The sequence below is a fragment of the Cnephaeus nilssonii genome, assembly GCF_951640355.1.
Source record: "Cnephaeus nilssonii genome assembly, chromosome: 17".
In the NCBI taxonomy this organism is placed as follows: domain Eukaryota; kingdom Metazoa; phylum Chordata; class Mammalia; order Chiroptera; family Vespertilionidae; genus Cnephaeus; species Cnephaeus nilssonii.
Genome location: NC_137088.1, coordinates 5,463,815 through 5,482,572, shown reverse-complemented (window position 1 = coordinate 5,482,572; position 18,758 = coordinate 5,463,815). Strand labels below are relative to the sequence as shown.

At 59.0% G+C, this 18,758-nt stretch overlaps 1 protein-coding gene across 1 annotated transcript in view; it reads right to left on the bottom strand.

The window, feature by feature from the left end:
• Positions 1-8,548, bottom strand: part of PDZRN3 (PDZ domain containing ring finger 3) — a 99,302-nt gene extending 90,754 nt beyond the window's left edge. The window contains exon 1 of the mRNA XM_079794899.1: positions 7,476-8,548. Within this exon, the coding sequence (XP_079651025.1) occupies positions 7,476-8,198 (723 nt within the window). The 5' untranslated portion in view covers positions 8,199-8,548. The remainder of the gene's footprint in view (positions 1-7,475) is intronic.
• Positions 8,549-18,758: the final 10,210 nt, after the last annotated feature.

The following is an 18,758-nucleotide window of genomic DNA, read 5'->3' as shown; positions in this document are numbered from 1 at the left end:
CGAGCTTGCTGACACACAGCTGACGTGTTGCCGGTTTGCACAACATCACGGGTGTGTACCGGCTGTAAGCTCGCAATTGCTTTGCTCACGTTTTCTGTTTCCACGCGGGATTATTTAAATGCAGCATTTTAAAATATGAAACACTTCATTATAAACTTTCTTGAAAACCCTAACAGCTTATCGCACAAGAGACTTTAGTCTGATATTTACGGTTTCCTGATCAAACCGTTGCCTCCTGCTCTTTGTGGGAATAAATGCAGCACCTGCGTGGCCTGGGCTCGGCTCTGACTGACCACTCTGCCCCGGCCTGGGCTCCGGGCGGGGCTCCATCACCCATGCTGTGCACAGCCCGCTTCACACGGGCCGGACAGCTGTGCCAGAGGAGCCAAACACACAGAACACACACACACACACACACACACACACACACACATGCACAGATCCTCTCCCACACACAAAGCACACACACATTGCCCTCTACACACACACCCTTTCCCACACACACACACACAGATCCTCTCCCATACACATCACTCACACACACACACACACACACACACACACACACACACACAGGCACAAACAGACACACACATAAGATGAATGGGCCCCAATGTGTAGGATTATCTCCAAGCTTAAAGTCCTCAGTGACCATGGCTGTTTCTCAGGACTATTAGCAATATTGCAAATATTTTCAAAAGTTTTATGTACGCCTAAGCATCAATTACTAAAACCTGGTAAAAATGAGAATTCCTCACTAGAAAAAGACAGTTTCTGATGAAAGGACGAGGCATCCTATAAAAGGCTCATTTCTGCAGGGGCCCTTACTCAACACGGGAGTATCCATATATATAAAAGCCTAAGCGACTGTTACGACCAAATGACCGGAACGACTGGAATGACCTGTCGACCAGTCGCTATGACGCGCACTGACCACCAGGGGCAGATACTCAACGCAGGAGCTGCCCCCTGGTGGTCAGTGCGCTCCGACAGCCAACCTCCCGCGGCCCCTCCCTCCGCCAGATAACCTCCCTCGGCCCTGATCAGCCCCAATAGCTGGCCAGGCTGAGGGACCCCACCCGTGCATGAATTTGTGCACCAGGCCTCTAGTCCTATATAACAAAAGGATAATATGCAAATTGACCCTAACGGCAGAACGACCGCTGGACCAGTCGCTATGAGGCGCACTGACCACCTCTTGGTCTCGTTCCCCGGCCGGCAGGTTCCGATCGCCTGATGGCCACCCACAGCAGGGGCAGGGCTGGCGAGTGGGCAGGAACAGCTTACCTCCCGGTCCCTTCCCCCGGCCATCAGGCACCGATCACCCAATGGCAAACAGGAAACTGCGGGTGGGGAGCAGGGCGGCTGTGGGCGGCTGGGGAAGATGGCCCTGATTGCAGGCCAGGCCTCGGGACCATACCCGTGCACGAATTTCGTGCACCGGGCCTCTAGTTTCAATATAAAAGAGAAGCCAGTTTCCATCCACCTGCTGCACTTGCAGAAGCAGAGCCTCTGACGCCCATCGACTGGTTTTAAATGCCCCCCCCGCCCCCAGCACCCACGGAAGCACCCCTCTTGGCTGCAACCTTTGTACCCGATTGGAGCTGCAACAAGTTCACAGGCAACGATGCCGCTGCTGTAACAGACTAAACTTCAGCCTAACAGTCCAACAATACAAAACGGCGATTCGCAAACTGAAACCGCTTATCCTTCTGCCTCAGAAACACAAACACTCGGGAAGCCCAGGTCTAGCCTCGCCTCTGTGGAGGGCTGAAAACCTGAGAAATACGTGGAAATTTGAGTGTGCTGTCTTACGTGCCTTACATTTCTGGCTTTGTAACGAGTCGGTGCTGGAAACTGAGCGGTCACGCGAGACGCAGCAGAAAGGAGAATGCGCGACCACATCACTGAAAACATCCGTTTCAAACCTCTCTTCCCCGATGGCACGTGTCGTCCCCGGGAGCCAGAACCCAGGGGAGCAAGGAGCTCCCACGGAGAGCCTGGGGTCAGTGGAAAAGAAAGACGCCTGCCATCCTGGGGTCCAGCCACATCACTGTCTCCTTGTGGGGAGGGGCAGGAGGCTCTAACAGCTCCTCAGCACCCCAGCGTCCAGCCAGGACCCCGCCCAGGGGCAGTCGGGTCCCCAGAACCCTGCAGGGTCTCGCTGGACGGTCACATCAGGTCCGCCCGGATGTGCCAGCAGAAATGGAAGCTCGGCGTGCACGGCCTCACGGTGATTCTCTTAAGAAGATGACACCCCAGAGCAGGGGTGGGGAACATCCGGCCCGCGGGCCATAGAAAGCCGGCGAAATCACGTGGTCTGGCCTGGCCAAGGCTCGAGGGGTGAGTGAATTACATGTTTGACCGAATAGAGCAGGCTACTTTTTTTTTTTAAGTGGAATCTTGTCTGGGCCGGGAATGATGTTATAAACATCCCAATGGCCCCTGCACTCGATCAATGTGAAGACTGCCCCGATCACAGTCTGCCCAGCTTCCAACTCCCGGTCGAACTGGGTAAGAATGGTGGGGGGAATACAAGTCACAGGGAACAAGGAAAAATCAAATGTCCTTTGTCAGAAGACACCTTGTGGCGGCTGTTTATTTTTATCGAACGCAAACTGCCTTCTATGGGCAAAGACCCTCTTCTACGTCTCTGCTCTCCAAAAAGCCCAGCTGGGACGCCTGGACGCACGCCACCTCCTCCGGGTGTGGCGGTCCCCGGAGTCCACCCACGCCTGTCAGTGCGGACTCTTCCCTCCCCACGACGGGCGGCCCTGGTTCCCGCGGTTGTGGGATTGGCCGCCCGGCGCGGGCAGGCTGAGGGCTGCCGGGCGGGTTCTGAGAACTGTAATTGACTGACCGTCGGTCTGTGTATCTGGGGGACGCGACACCTCAGCCTCGGATTATGCGAAGCTCCCGGAGACGGCACAGCTGGGACAAGGCTCCGTCTGCGGCCCGCTGACGAGAAAGCGCAAAAATGTGCAGGGCGGGGGCGGGGGGCGGGGGGCGCGGCGTTGGTGCCAGACATTCCATCCAAAGAAGGCGGGGTCTCACTCCCCACACAAGACGTCTGTGTCCTGTCCTTCAAACGGATCCTAATGGTCAGCAGCGTGGACCCGCCCCACCCCTTGCCACGCGCCTCCCTTCCAGGGAAAGAATTCTCGGAGGAAGGACAGAGAGGAAGCGCTCAGGCCTGAGGGTGAGTCACTGGGGTGATGATGCTCAGAAGTGAATTCATAGAGCCCTGGCCGGTGTGGCTCAGTGGATAGAGCGTCGGCCTGAGGACCGGAGGGTCCCAAGTTCTATTCCAGTCAAGGGTTTGTACCTGGGTTGCAGGTTCCCCCTGGTCCTGGTCAAGGTGCATGCGGTAGGCAATCAATTGATGTGTCTCTCTCACATCGGTGTTTCTCTCCCTCTCCCTTCCCCTCTCTCTAAAAATCAATGGAAAAATATCCTAGGTGAGGATGAACAAAAAGAAAAAAAACGAACAACACAAAACAACGAAGTGGGTGAGAGTCAACGGAACTGTTATCGACTCGTATCTGTCCCCAAGGTCAGTGCGGAGAGGGGGAGAGAGACACGGGGACAGGGGACATGGACGGGGAACAGAAATCGCTTTTTCAGACACGAAATGGTCATCCATAAGCCGAACAGATAAAAAAGAAGTGATGTGAGAGAAACACATGAAGAGTTTCAGTGCTTCCCTGGCCAGATACGCATATTCGCCTGCTGTTATAGTGAAATAACCTGCGGATCCCCGAACATCCGCGTCCCTGGCCCCGGAGTCTGCCGTCAGGGTGCACCCCTGGTCTCAGGCGGAGCTCGCCCGCGTTCCTGGTGAAATCCAGGCGTCTGCCCATGCGTCCTGGGAACCAACGCCCCTGCCCAAGGCGCCACCGCCTCCCACGCTCCCACGCAGTGGACGGCAGACGGCGGCTCCGTGCCTGAAGGGTAGCCTCCCAGCTCCCCATCCTGAAGCGTTCCTTCCCTAAATCAGAGGAAGGACCAGGCTGCCCAGGGTGACAGGCCTCTCACAGGATGGCAGGGGCCACGCGGGGGGACCTCCCCGGCTGTGATTCCGTGGGACGAACACATCCCACGACAACCTGTGGCCTCACCTGGTCACCAGCCTCCCCTCCTTCACGTCTCAGCCGGGAGCAGGGGCCAGGGATGCTGCTCAACAGCCTTCAGGGCCCTGAACTCCCACCCCCGACACACAGGCCACGAGTGCGCAGGGCCGAGGTCCGGAGGCCCTGGTGTGGGCAAAGGCGGGCATCCGATGGGGCTGAGACCAGTGCCCACCTTCAAGGCACAGCATGTGTGGGGATCAACTCAACAGGATTTAAGGACAGAAGGTGTGGGGGGAGCAGAGCAGAGGGGTCAGGAGGAGCCCCACGTTAACAATTCCGGGAACGTTATGCCCAGAAATCCCAAGATGCTTTGCTGTGGAATGTCTTGTTCTCAGAATCAGGTGGGTACGTCAGGGAGGGAAACCGAGGCTGGGAACCGAGCCCTTTCCCTCGCTCGAGCCCAGCATCGCCACGGCTGTGGCAGCCCGCACGGGGCTTCACGTCGGTTACAGCGAGGCCGCCTAACCGCCCGTCATGCAGGCCGTCTGGGTTCCGGAACTCGCCCCGGTGTTCCTCAGAGCGTTCAGGAAGGGCCGTGTAGACGACCGATGGGGAGATAAGAACCACGCAGAGGAGCCCAATGCATGCTTATCCGCACTGGGCCGAACCTCTGGAGCTGAGAAGCTACCAAGCGTGACAGGTGGCCCGCCTGGCTCGGGGTGTGTCACCCACGCGGACCCCACGCCCCTCGTGGGTCAGAACCTCGGAGTAAGACACGGGAACCTGTTTGAACCAGCTCTCCCGGTGATTCCGATCGTGCGTGGGGTGTTCGAGAAGCGAACCTGAGAACAGCACCAGCAAACAAACCCTGAGCGCTCGGGCTGCAAAGACACATCAGACGACTCCAGAGCGTTTTATGGGACAAGGGCGAGGCCCCGAAGCGCTGGTGCCGAAACCTCCTGGCCGTGTCCGTCTCCTTCAGCTGCCGCAGATGCCAACATCAGGACGCGTGAAAAAGCGACGCTGCGGTGCAGGAGCTTCTAGGAACATCGGCCTGCCTTTGGGGGGGCAGAGTTCACCCAATGCAATAAGCCAGTTCTTACACAACCTGTGGAGCAGCAAGGGCCCCGAGGGGGCACCTGGGGCTGGAGGAGCTGCCAGGAGGGGGAGGCCTGGCTGAGCCCGAGAGGAACCAGCACAGCTCTCCGCCCGCACCCCCCCGCCCAACTCTTGGGGCTCGGCTGACCCCGGGAACAGTCAGGGCTCCGACACCAGGAGACTTGCTCTGTAAACTCCACCGGCAACATCTGGGCCCCCAGCTGAAGGCCCCCGATGGCCCTCCCACTCAGAGCTTCCCCAGCATCCAGGGTTCATCCAAGTTCCGTATTTTTGATTCCGAGAGAATTTACCCAAACACTCCAGAAAGAAAACAGAAAGGCAAGAGAAATAATAAACGCGCCTAACAATGAATGACGTGCCAACCCTGGGGGGCGAAGGGCTTATTTATAAACAAGTATCACTTAAAACTACGCAGGGCGGCCGGAGGACAGCAGGACCAGCAGGAACCCGAGCCCCTCCGCCCGGGCCCGGCGCCTGCCTGGGACCAGGCTGGGCCCCGCTGGGGTGACTCCTGGCCCCTCCAGTCCTTTGTAGCCTGTGCGGTCCCCGGTGAGCTCCGAGCTGTAAATATTTGCCCTGAGCTCAGCGAGGCCAGCTGCTCGGGCTGCAGCTGACAGGCAGGCGGGGGCCAGGCGGAGGGGGGTCGGAAGGCTTGCGGCCTGGTGTGCACTGGGAGGAGGGGGCTGGGCCAGCGGGAGGGAAAGCAGGCGCAGGCCTGGGGCCCTGGGGGCAGGTATGTCTCCTCCTCGGAGCCATATGGACAGGCAACCAGAGGGGCAGCGGCGGGAGTCCCGCCCCCTGTAGCTGAAAACGTGGCCTTTGCAACCAGGAAGCCCCAGTTCTCAGGGGGTGATTTCCCCGCCCCCTCCCCCAGCCCCTCCCCCGTCCCAGAGAACACTGGACAATATCTGGAGACATTTTGGGCTGTGGAAACACGGGGGCTGGTGCTACTAGGATCTCGTGGGTCGAGGCAGGGATGCGGCCAGCCATCCCACAACGGAGAATCACGGGCCACCATGCCCGTGGGTCCCCAGGCTGAGCTGAGGCAGAACCCGATTCCCGCTCTGTCCCGAGTTGCTGCCTGACTCTGCGCGGCTCTGGGACCTCTCTGAGCCGGCCCGCTCCCCTCAGCGGACTAAGCAGATGATGCATAGAAAGCGCGGCCCTGGTTGCTGGCGCACAGTCCACACTCCGTCAACGGCACCCGTGGCTACAACCAGCGGCCACACGGCAGGGGTCAGGAGTCTGGGCTGGAGACACGGGCACGTGTGGGTGCAGAAGCCAACCGCCCACCTAACAGCTGGGACCCAGGCCCACGACTGCCTGTCCCCGGGCCTCCGTTCCTTCATCTACAAACCAGACAGGGAAACAGCTGAGAAGTGCTCAGCGCTGGGCCCAGAGCAAAGTCGCCCTCAGACGGTGTGAGACGCCACCTCCCAGCAAGCACCAGGGAGGCCTGGGGCCTTAAGGTAATGGCAGACACAGTTGGGCACTTACCCCCACCCCTACCCCACCCCCACCCCAGGCACAGCGTCAGGGCCTCCTCACAGAGCCGGCTCTCCTTGAGGGCTGATAGCAACCACTTCACATTTACAGGCACTGGAGCAACTGGGTCACGTCACGAGGTCACCCAGCCGGTCAGCAACGCGCCCAGGTTCTGAAACAGCTCACATTCACCGGATTCGGTCTCAGTGACTACTGCACACTTGGTGTCCGTTCCTTTAATCCCTTCCGGGATCGCGGGTGAAAGGCACAGACGGTGCCCGGCTCTGTCCATCCCTGTCCGGGCGGCTCGCTCAAGGTCAGCAGCTGCTGCCAGCACACCCGCGCCCGAGCCTGTCCTCCCTGAGGCGGCCTCTCTGGCCTCCTCCTTCCTCACCCTGGACTGGCCCTGGGCCCCGGGGAAGCCTGGACATACTTCACCCCACATGCCAACATCTTCCTCTGTGTCACTACGTAGGGACCACGGTTTCCCACCAAGACACCCCGGCGGGTCTGAGCAGTGAAACTAGAAGCCGGTCTGGCTCTCCCCAGGCTGCGGGCTCCTCTTGTCTCTCCCGGCCCTGAAGCTGCCGGAGCCTACGCCACCCTGTGCGCCTGGTCCTCTGTAGGGACCAGAGTTCCCAAGCTTGGGTTGACTCAGCGCCCAGCTCCTGGCGATCCGGCTGGCAGGCAGAGGAAAGAGGAGGGGCAGGGATGCTCCCAGGGAGCCCAAGGCATCCCAGTGCCCTGGGACAGGGAGGTGCCCCGCGTCCTGGGCCTGGCAGGGGTCGGGCGGGCGCCTACCTTGCCGCCAGCTGGCGCGGCCACGCAGCGACTGAGCGAGTCCAGGCGCGCGCTGTACTCCGTGAACTTCTTCTGGTAGCGCAGGGCGGTCATCTGCAGCTCCAGCTGCGCCGCGGCCAGCTGTGCCACCAGCGACTTCTCCCGCTTGCCCGCGCGCAGCGCCTCCTTCTTGAGCGCCTTGTGCAGCGTGGCGAGCCGGGCCTGCAGCGCGCCGTTGTGCGCCCGCAGGGCCCGCGCACAGCAGTGGCCGCCCGCGCGCAGCTCCCCTCGCGTCAGCGGCAGCCCGCAGCCCTCCTGGCAGCGGCCCACGGGCCTCGCGTCGCACGCGTCCCGCATGTGCGCCTCCAGGTCTCGGCGGGGCAGCACCTGGGCGCACCCCGCATGGCGGCAGCGCGCGGGCGCGAAGTCGCAGCGCTCCAGGTGCGCGGGCAGCGCCTGCAGCTGGACCACCCGGCCGCAGCCCCGCGCCGCGTGCGTGCACTTGATATCCAGCTTGAGGATGAGACGCTTGAGTGGCAGCACGTGGTTGAGCTCCTTGGCCGACAGGCGGCCGCGGCAGCGCGCGGGGCAGCTCCCCTCCTGCACCACCCAGGGCAGCACGCAGCCTGCGCAGAAGACGTGGCCGCACGGCGTGGTCAGCGGGTCCTCCAGCACCTTCCCGCACAGCGCGCACTTCAGGTCCGGGTCCACGTCGCCGTCGAAGCGGTCCAGCTCGAAGCCCATGGTGGGGCCGGGCCGGGGTCGCCGCCGGGGCGCGGCGCCCTCCCTCCCGCCCGCCCTGCGAGGAGCGCAGACCCGGCCGCGCGCGCGCTCGCCCCGGACTGAGCCCAACTCGGCCGACGTCTCGGAAAAGGCCCCGAGCTCCTCCGCCGTATTTGCGCGAGCGCGAGCGCACGCACATCCCGCCCGGCCCGCCCGGCCCGCCTGCCCGCTGCTCTGGGGAGGCGGCGGGGAGGCCGAGGGGGCGGGGAGGCCTTGGGGTCGCCGAGAGGCCGGGCCCCCAGGACGCAGCCGCACCCTCCTCTCCTGGGGCTCTTCGCCCTCTCTAGCAGTTTTTGCTTCTGAAGGCAAAGTCCAGCCTAGAAAAGCTCCCTGAGTCTGGAGCCTTACGCTGCTGTGGCTCCACCCGGGTCGCCGAGCCCCTTCCGGGACCACCGCCCCCTGGGCAGGCCGGTCCCCGCCCCTCCACGCCCCTCCCCGCCCCCTTCGCTTTTCTGGCTGCGCAGGCTGAAAATGCTGGGCCGCTATGCCTGCACTTACGGCCGCTGCCGAATTCGTCCTGGACTGTGGGGAGCCCGGGCTCCAAGGCCGGCTCTGCGCCCGTGGGCGGCCGGGTCCCCCCTGTCGCCTCCAGTGGGAAGCGCAGGCCGGGACAAGGCCAAGGTGTCCTGCAGGGCCGCGTGGAGCGGGGATTCCCAGATGTTCACGCGGATGCGGATTCTGACCCCGGGTCCTGAGAGCCCCCAGGTGACTGGGCTCCCAGGGGACTCTGAAGCCCTGGTCCCAGATCCATCCAGATGGGAAGTGGCTGCCCATGAATCCGGGCCTTTCCCACCAGGACGGGGAGCCTCTGCGTGTGGAAGGAAGACCTGGGGACTCCCAGCATCACCCGTGGACTGGGCACTCTCTCCCGAGGCTGAGAAGCCACCAGTTTCTGAAGTTGGACCCCTGGGCTCCGGGCTGCTGTGGGCCTGGGAGGCCGGACGACAGCGTCCATTCGCCCATTGCTTTTGCTTCTCCTTCTCCCTCTGTGGCTGCTGCGACCTCTGACCTTCGCTATTTAAGGGCTTCATGGACTGCAAGGATCGCCCTGGCGTCCAGAGGGGCTGCTTGCTGGAACTGACCTTTCAGAAGCAGCCACTGGGCTGTGAGCTTTCATCGGGGTTTAAAGGGGCGTCTGTTGCCCGTTTGAGGGCCTTTCATCCAGTTGCTTTAATCGGTGCCCTTCTCTGGTGGCCGTGGGGACTGGATCGGCTTTAGTCTAGGTGAGCAGTGCCGTGCGGGGGTCCTCCCTCCTGAGTGAGGCTGCTCCCAGTTTCTCAGTGAACGGGCAAGAAACAGGTTCATTCAACAGAGGTGTGTGGGCTCCTCATTGTCCCAGGGTGGGCTCCTGTCAGCAGGGTGATAATCTCCAAACCAAACTGGTTCTGAGGCCCAGGCCCAGCTCTCAGACACTGTAAACGGGAGATTAGTGCTTGCTCTGGGCATAGCTTCTCTGAGACCCTCACCCCCCCCCCCACCCGCCCGACCAGGGGCTGATGAAATGCTGCAGCTGAGGCCAAGGGTGGGGGGGGGGGGTGGGGGCCTCGCCTCTTTAGGCAAAGGAGAGTCTGTGTGCGCCAGCCGCGCCGCCTCAGGGTTAATTTTAGCATCAGGGAAAGAACCCCCTGCGTGTCAGGCTGGTGGCCAGGCATGTGTTTCATGGCTGAAATGAACAAAGTGGGGAATCAGAAACTAGAGGAGCCTGTTCCTGGGGGGTGGGGGGGGGTCTGATGGGAGGGGTGTGAGCTGTCCCTTGAAGGGTGAGAAGGAGCCAGCGATGACAGCAGGACATTCTGGGCAGAGGGGACAGGACGGCCGAGGTGCTGAGGGATTAAGAGAGAGCTGGCCCAGAGCTGAAAGCAGGGGGACAGGGGAGAACAGAGGCAGGTAACGGCAGAGACGTGGGCAGGACCTAACCTCCCGGGGCCTGCAGGGCACACGTGGTGAGGACTTTGAACGGCTTGGGGGGTGCTGGATTGGGGGGTGCTGGAGAGCAGGGCAGGGCTTTGGGCAGCCGAGGGCACAGTTGATCCGGTCTGGGTCCTTCAGAGTGGGGCGTCGTGTCCAGGTGCCCCCTCATGTCGGACAAGGACGGGCTCCCTCTCCTGCTCCAGGTAAGCGCTGCTCTCGGACCTCCTCACGGGTGACGCCACCGCACAGGGAGCCGAATCACAGCGTGGCTGTTTGGGGAGCGCACCCGCACTTACACGCTGCTCCCCTCACAAAGTCCACCCTGCGTTCCGAACAGCCAGCTCCCCCGGGACCTGCTGGGCCCCTGTGCTGCTGGGACGCAGCAGGCTTTCCTCGGGCATCGCTGCACACCCCCTCGGCTGGAGAACGTCAGGACAGACGGACGGTGACCGGCAGGCAAGGACAGGGAGACCTCGGACCTTCCCACGTGGCTGGTGGGACGGCAGCTGGGGCAGCCTCCTTGCAAAACGGGCTGGACGCTCCTCAGAAGGTCCCACATGGAGTGGCCGTGTGGCCCAGCAACCCCACTCCTCGGCGTGGACCCACGAGAACAGAACGGACATCCACACAGATGCTCGCACTCGAATGTTCACGGCAGCGTGGATGTTCACGGCAGAAGCTGAGACAGCCCGGTGAGCCTGCTGGGCTCTCCTGGCGGGGGCTGGGGGGTCCCCAGAGGTCTCCATGGTGGTGCACACCGCCCCTGCATCCCCAAGGCTCGCCACGCCCACCCGAAGAGCATCCTTCTCCCAGGAGTTCCAACGAAGGCCACGCACACCAGTCGCCCTCCCAGCCATCACCAGGACCCCTGCCTGGAAGCAGTCAGTTGGGAAGGGACGTTGCATGTGAGAAGGCGGTTCAAGGCTCCTTTTAATAAATTCATTCAAAATGACTTACGCACCCACAGACCCTCCTCCTCCAGCTAAATCACGTGACGGACCAGTTCCTAAAATCAAAGTCAACTTTTAAAGTCTCGAAGAAAGCTGCCACGCTGGGCACGGGCTCACGGTGGACACACACCGAACGCAATTTACCCAAATATTCCCGGACCCAGACGCATTTCCCAGGTTCCTAAAACATCAGAGACCCTGGGCTGTTCCTAAGAAGGAAAAAATAAATAAATGAGGAAATGGATTTGAAGAGTGAAGACCCGTGATAACACGGAATCTCCCACCACACACCAATGGCCGGCCCTCCCAGATGTACAGGAAGGTATGAAATAAAAAAAAAAAAAAAAAAAACCTACCAGCTTCCAGTCATAAATGAAAAACAGAATCCCAGCGCTAGTTTCATGAATAAATCGAACAGTTTTAATTCGGAAAGTCTGTTTTGCAATATTCAAATTTCCCTTTACAGCATGCTTTTTTTTTTTTTTTTTTTTTTTTTTTTTTTTTAATAAGCAAGCTCTTTAAAGTCCTTGCAGCTCAGGCCTATGATCTAGGAACTCGTTAATTTTAATTTTTCTCCTGGCACCTCCACCACTCTCATTTTCTCTGTAAAATTATGATAATAACAACCCGCGCTCACCTAACATACGGTAATCATTGCTAATTGTCTAATTTTTATGTGTAGAAACCCCCGGAGACTTCACACAGGTGCTCTGAGGTGTCATTTCGGGCGGGTGGGGCGGGCCCGGCTGTTTCCTGGGTGGGTGGGGCCCGCCGAGGCTGCCCCTCCGTGGGTAGAACGGGATAAACGGCTTCCCGGTGTCACCGGGCTGGCTGGTGTGACCAGCAGACCCTGAGCATGGCATCCGTTTCTTGTCCACTTGGGCCTCAGTAGCCAGGGGTGCGCTCAGTGGCTCCTCCGAGGGCCTCTGCAGCTCAGTGTGGCCTCAGGCAGCACCACACACACACACACACACACACACACACACACACACGCACACACACGCACACACGTCTGAGCTCAAACCTGGGGTTTCCCGAGTGCCCCTCCCCCTGGCATCTAACACACAATTATTTTCATTTAAGTACCATTTGACGGTCTTAAAGAAGAGGCTTGCCGATTGTTTTGTTTTCTTCCCTTTTTATCATTTTTATGACCAAAGAATACCATTTTGTCTTCTGGGAGGGCTTTAGGCAAAACATTCTTTTTAAAAAAAATTATATATCCTACATAATAAAAGCCCAGCAACCGAAACGGTGGACCGACCAGAACAACCAGAGACCAGAACACCATGGCCCCTTGCCCCGGCTGGCCCCGCCCCCCAGGGAGCAGTTAGGGGCAATCAGGCAGGCAGGCAGGCAGGCAAGCAGTTAGGAGCCAGCAGTCCCAGATTACGAGAGGGATGTCCGACTGCTGGTTTAGGCCCGATCCCACAGTCGGACATCCCCCGAAAGGTCCTGGATTGCGAGAGGGTGCAGGCCGGGATGAGGGACCCCCCCCCCCCCGACCCTGTACACGAATTTCATGCACTGGGCCTCTAGTGTGTGTGTGTATATATATATATTCTCTCTCATCATTGATGTTCCTATCTCTCTCTCCCTTCCTCTCTGAAATCAATTAAATATATATATTAAACACACCATTAAAATATATATATTTAATTGATTTCAGAGAGGAAGGGAGAGAGAGATAGGAACATCAATGATGAGAGAGAATCTATTAAATACACCATTAAAATATATATATATTTAATTGATTTCAGAGAGGAAGGGAGAGAGAGATAGGAACATCAATGATGAGAGAGAATCATCAATTGGCTGCCTCCTGCATGCCCCACCCTGGCGATCAAGGCCACAACCAGGACATGTGCCCTGACTGGGAATCAAACCTTGACCTCCTGGTTCATAGGTCAACACTCAACCACTGAGCCACACCAGCAGCGCTGGGGAAACCATTCTTGAGATGCCAGCCAAGCAGGAGGACTGTGACATCACCTTTCTTTGGAATCTTGTCCTGAAACTGTGGCTTTGGCAGCCGGGTCGAGTGGACACACTGGGCAATGAGAAAGCTAAAACACCCCATTGGAGAAGAGAGTCCTGCAGGGGGGCGGGGTTCTCTTCCCCCTGTAACCGTTGGTTGCCAGTTGAAGACCACCACCGCCCGGGCCCTCCCTGCCGTTTGCTAGGCTGTGCAGGAACCGACACGAAGCACCGCTCCCCGCTGGCCCGGCTCCTCTCACAGGGCAGCGCCATCATGGAAAACTTCAGCCACGCTGACATTTCTCTGTGCAGGTCCAATGGAAAATGTGTCCAACGGCTGGCAGACGCGCTCTGGCAAACAGCAACCGCATCCCCACAGCGCCGAGGGCCTCGGGAGTGGGATCCCCCGCCCCCCCCCCCCCCCATGAAAGCGCCCGAGGCCCGAGAGCCAGTTGTCCCGGTGGGAATCGCTGCGTAACCTGTAATTGCTCTGTGGGCTGGGCCGGCGTGGAGTGCAGATAAAGCTGGAACCCAGTGCTCCTCCGGCTGGTTCTGTGCAGAACCACAAAGGCCCTGATGGTCCTTGAACCTGCGGGGGTAAGTGAGCGTGTGGGGACCCTGTCCTCTGGGCTTTTTTTTTTTTTTTTTTTTAATATATGTTTTTATTGATTTTTACAGAGAGAACAAGGGAGAGGGAGAGAGAGAGAGAAACATCAATGATGAGAGAGAATCATGGATCGGCGGCCTCCTGCACGCCTGCAACCCAGGCATGTGCCCTGACCAGGAATCGAACCGTGACCTCTTGGTTCATTGGTCGTTGCTCAACCACTGAGCCACGCCGGCTGCTCTGTGCTTTGTTTTTGTTTCCCAGGCAACCATAACCCCCCAGCCAGTTTGTAAGTAGAATCAGGAAGCCTTATAGGAATTGAAGGTACCCAGGATGTGGCAAAACCCAGGGAGCCTCTGGGGAAAGTGACGGGCAGTCTCACGGGTCACATGTTACTTGGGGGAAGGCTGCATATTCTTCTCCATGCAGAAATCCCCCCTTCCATGCACTTCTGGCCTTTTTTTTGGGGGGGGGGGGTGTTTGATAAAAATGTATTGAATTGAACAAATAACATGGACATTTAACAGTGGAACTGACCCCGAGCCATCGAATATCACTAGAAAGAATTTCATCCCAGAAACAACATGTGTGATTGTCCATATTAGGGTTTGGCAAACCTTTTTGCAAAGAACCAGACAGTCAATGTTTTCGGCTTTGATGGCCGTGCCATCCATGCCACAGCTATTCCGCAGAAAACTGCCGCAGACAGCACGTAAACGAACGGCAGAGGCTGCTCCTAAGAAAACTTTGTTGGAGGAGGGCGGGATTTGGCCCACCGCGGCCGCTGTTATAAGTGAATAATACACTGCATTTTTTGAAAAACAAAATCAGCTCAACTTGAGACTATTAAGACTTCCACAGTGACACAGGGTGGCATGGACTTTTCAATAGACAGATGCTCAGTAAAGGGCCACATTTTGGACTCAGGGGACTGGAATGTCATGAGCGTGGAGTCAGGACCGCCTCCCGGCAAGTCCTGGTTCTGGCTCGTCTTGGCCACAGGACATTAGCACGTCCTGCTTTTCACTGTTCACCGCAGTTTCTTCGTCTGTACAAGTGCTCAACCTCCCCTGCACTTTAAAAGTCTACACCAGTGGTCGGCAAACTGCGGCTTGCGAGCCACATGCGGCTCTTTGGCCCCTTGAGTGTGGCTCTTCCACAAAATACCACGTGCGGGCGCGCACGTACAGTGCGATTGAAACTTCGTGGACCATGTGCAGAAGTCGGTTTTCGGCTCTCAAAATAAATTTCCATCGTTGTACTGTTGATATTTGGCTCTGTTGACTAATGAGTTTGCCGACCACTGGTCTACACACTGCATTTTAAAGGGCTGAGAGTGCCCAGGGCCATGCCCGAAACCGAAGCACCAGAGAAGCAGCTTCGGTTGCTGAGGTCGGTACCTGACGTGTCTCCCCGGAAGCCGTCTCCGCTCTCCTCGCCAACGTGCACCGTGTCCCTCCGTGGAGATGCCGACGTGGCACCCAGGCCCCGTGGCTGGCTTTCTGCCTATATGTGACAGGCAGGGCAGGGACAATGGCTCATGCACAAACCCTAGGACTCCGTGCCCCTGGCGAGCTGCACCAGGGCCCCTGTGTCAGCCAGACCGGGCCATGGCTGCAGGGCTCAGGTGCTAGGAGAAGGAGAGGTGGAGAGTGGCCCCCTGGTCTCTCTCCCTTTCCAGTGCTTCTCGCTGTGACTCACGGAGGGAGAGCCGAGAGCTGGCCGGGTCGCATGACACGCGGACCATAAAAAGGTATATTTTCAAGGGCAAGAGGTTAAATAAAGGTGAGAGGTTCGCTGGTTTTACAGCCACAAGTGGTTTCTCCTCTTCAGTGAGTCAGGCCCGGAGAAGACACGGCCGAGTGCGCGAGGAGCCCCCGGGGACATGCGGCCTCCGCCACCGCTGGAGTGGGGTGAAGCGGAAAAGCCTGCCGCAAGCTGTCCCCCGTGTCATGAGCCTGGCGAGGCCGTTTCCTAGAACACGCCTCCCCGGGTACAGTGTCACTCTCACCGTGAGCCTCCCGGCTGGGACCGGGGCCTCGCGGGGCTGAGGGTTCCTCTCCGTCTCTTTCTCTCCCCTGGGATCTCCAGCTTCTCTGTCATCCGCGGACCCGGGCTGCCACGCGCCGGGGGAGCTGGCCCTAGAGTGGCCCTCGCTCGTCCCCGCAGGGAACACGCAACGTCATCGCATTAGAATAAAGTGTCAGAGGACACAGACACGACACAGCCACGCTTCACGCCCGGCCACTTCCCCGGGTGTGTCCTCGGGCGTGGGCAGCACGGTTTCATACCGTTTCCTGTGCCACGACACACGTCCGTGTCCCCCCACGGGCCTGTCACGTGGACGTGCCTGTTGACATGCTGTTCTGTCCAAAACGGGCATTTTCAGCCGTTACTGAGCTCAGGGCTCCCCAACCCAACCACCAGAAGGCCCGCTGCGAGCCTTCGAGAGGGATTCCGGGGCTGCGCCCCACCAGCCCGCCGTCCGGCAAGGACGGTTATGACATCACTGCGCTTTGGTGGCAAGGGCGGAGGGAACAGCTGGATGTGGGGTGGCCGTCATCAAACACTCCTCTCTCCCGAGGGTCCCTGTCCCCTCTCTCCAGCTCTTCCCCAGTCCCGGCCCTGGAGGCTCTGGTCTCCTCTCTCCTCCTGGTCCCCCTCCTCCTCGAGATCCGTGCTCAGAGGGATGAGAGCATCCCCAGTGTAGACGGTGCGCCCCAGCACAGGGCCGGGCGGGGCGTGTCTGCAGAGCGTGGCAGCGAGTCCCTGCGGAGGCCTGTGAGGGACTGTCCACGGTGGAGGGATGTGGTGGTTTCCACTCAGCCTCCGCTCCTCACACGTGGAGGACGCCGCGACTTCCCCGAGCACCCAGGCCCTGCCTGCTGACGATGTGGAAACCTGGCCACGCGTCTCTCTCTCTCTCTCTGTTGTTGTGTTTGTGTGAGCCCTGGCCCAGCCCGCTCTCTGCTGTGAGGTTCTCTCCGTGGCGTGGTTTCTGCTCCTTCCTCCATGTTACTGTTTGACATCCTGGGGCCAGATTCCATCATGTCATCCTTCTCTCCCCCCGTCACCAGGCGGACAGCTGGCCTGCAACTAACTGCCCTTGCACTGTTTTACTAGTAAGAGTCAATCAAAACGTGCCCACAGCCGGACCGGCGTGGCTCAGTGCTTGAGCATCAACCTATGAACCTGGGGGTCATGGTTTGATTCCGTCAGGGCACATGCCTGGGTTGCAGACTTGATCCTCAGTGTGGGGTGTGCAGGAGGCAGCCGATCCATGATTCTCTCTCGTCATTGATGTCTCTATCTCTCCCTCCCTCTCCCTTCCTCTCTGAAGTCAATTAAAAATATCTATATATATATAAAAGCCTGACCAGTCAACCGAATGACAGGTTGACAGAAAGACCAGTCGACCAGTCGCTATGATGCGCACTGACCACCAGGGGGAAGATGCTCAATGCAGGAGCTGCCCGCTGGTGGTTAGTGCGCTCCCACAGCCAACCTCCCACAGTCCCTCCCGCTGGCTGCCCCGATCGGCCCCGATCAGGACTGGGTGAGATGGCCCCGATCTGTCCTGATAGCTGGCCAGGCTGAGGGACCACGCCTGTGCCTCTAGTATTAAATAAAAGAAAACCAACTACGTGCCCACGTTTCCACAACGATGAGACGCGGTGACCCTGCAAGGCGGGTACCGAGCTATTGAAACAGGATGCCGCTCCCCTCACACCAGTCCCCCTCGGTGTGTGGAGCGTAAACATGGCTGGGATTCAGGACGAAGCTCGAATGAGGTGGCGGTCACGGCCAGGTCCACGGTGAGGCCTGTGGACGGTGGTTGATCGGCAGGGCCCTCGGAGTGGCAGCTCGGGACACGGCCAAGGGCCTCTGACTTACGCTCTGAAGTGATGTGGATGGAGATGTTTTCTGCTGAGGAAGAGCAGGTCCCGGGTGAATGGGAAGAGAGTGAAAGCAAAAGGACCGGAGAGGCGGTCGCTTGTGTGTCCAGGTGCGGGGCGACCGTGGCTGCGGATGGGGAGTGGAGTGGACAACCTCAGGCCTCCGGAGGGACACCACTGAGATACCTTTTTGGTGGCAGAGCCAATGAGGCTAAAGTTTAACAGCCACACGATCGCGGGGAAGTTCTACACTCTCATCGGCGAGACGGCATCTGGCTGAGCCGGGGATGCTCAAACGACCAGTGCGAGTGATTCTGCACAGCTCCCTGGCCACGACCCTGACAGCGTTCGGGCCTGGCGTCCCATGGCCAGGCCGAGGGCGACCTCCACAGCGCGGGTTTCAGGCTGCCCGGGGTCACGCAGCTCCCACCTTGCGGACGGGGTCTGTGCGGAGCCTGGCTGGCAGCTGGGGCCCATGGCCGCCCCGACGGCGGTTATGGATGGCTGTGCTTTGTCCCAGCCTAGAGGCAGTTGGACTGGATACGGGAGTCCAAGCTCATTAAGAGAAAACAGCAGGAGAACACCCCTTCCCCCCGCCACCCCCCTCCCTCCCCCCGCACACACACACACTGGCTACATGGATCTTTCGAGAGCCACTCCGAGGTCTAGACGAGAGAGGGCAACCCGCAAATATTTACAATGGTTCTTGTTTACATTTCCGTGTTTGGCCTTTGGAAAATCCGACAAAGACGAACGTCATGGTTGTTTCTGGTGATTAAATTCCATAATTAATTTTAAACTCCGCATGACCTATTGCTGTTGCTTTAATCTAACTAATGAGCCTCCTTGAGATTCGCAGGAGCCAGTGAATCCGCCTGACTATGGGGGGCGGGGGCGGCTGGGTCGGGCGGGGGGGGGAGATCTTAGCAACCAAGTCCACAGTCCTTGGGAACTGATAGCTTAGAGCCGTGGTCGGCAAACTGCGGCTCGCGAGCCACATGCGGCTCTTTGGCCCCTTGAGTGTGGCTCTTCCACAAAATACCACGGCCTGGGCGAGTCTATTTTGAAGAAGTGGCGTTAGAAGGAGTTTAAGCTTAAAAAATTTGGCTCTCAAAAGAAATGTCAATCGTTGTCCTGTTGATATTTGGCTCTGTTGACTGATGAGTTTGCCGACCACTGG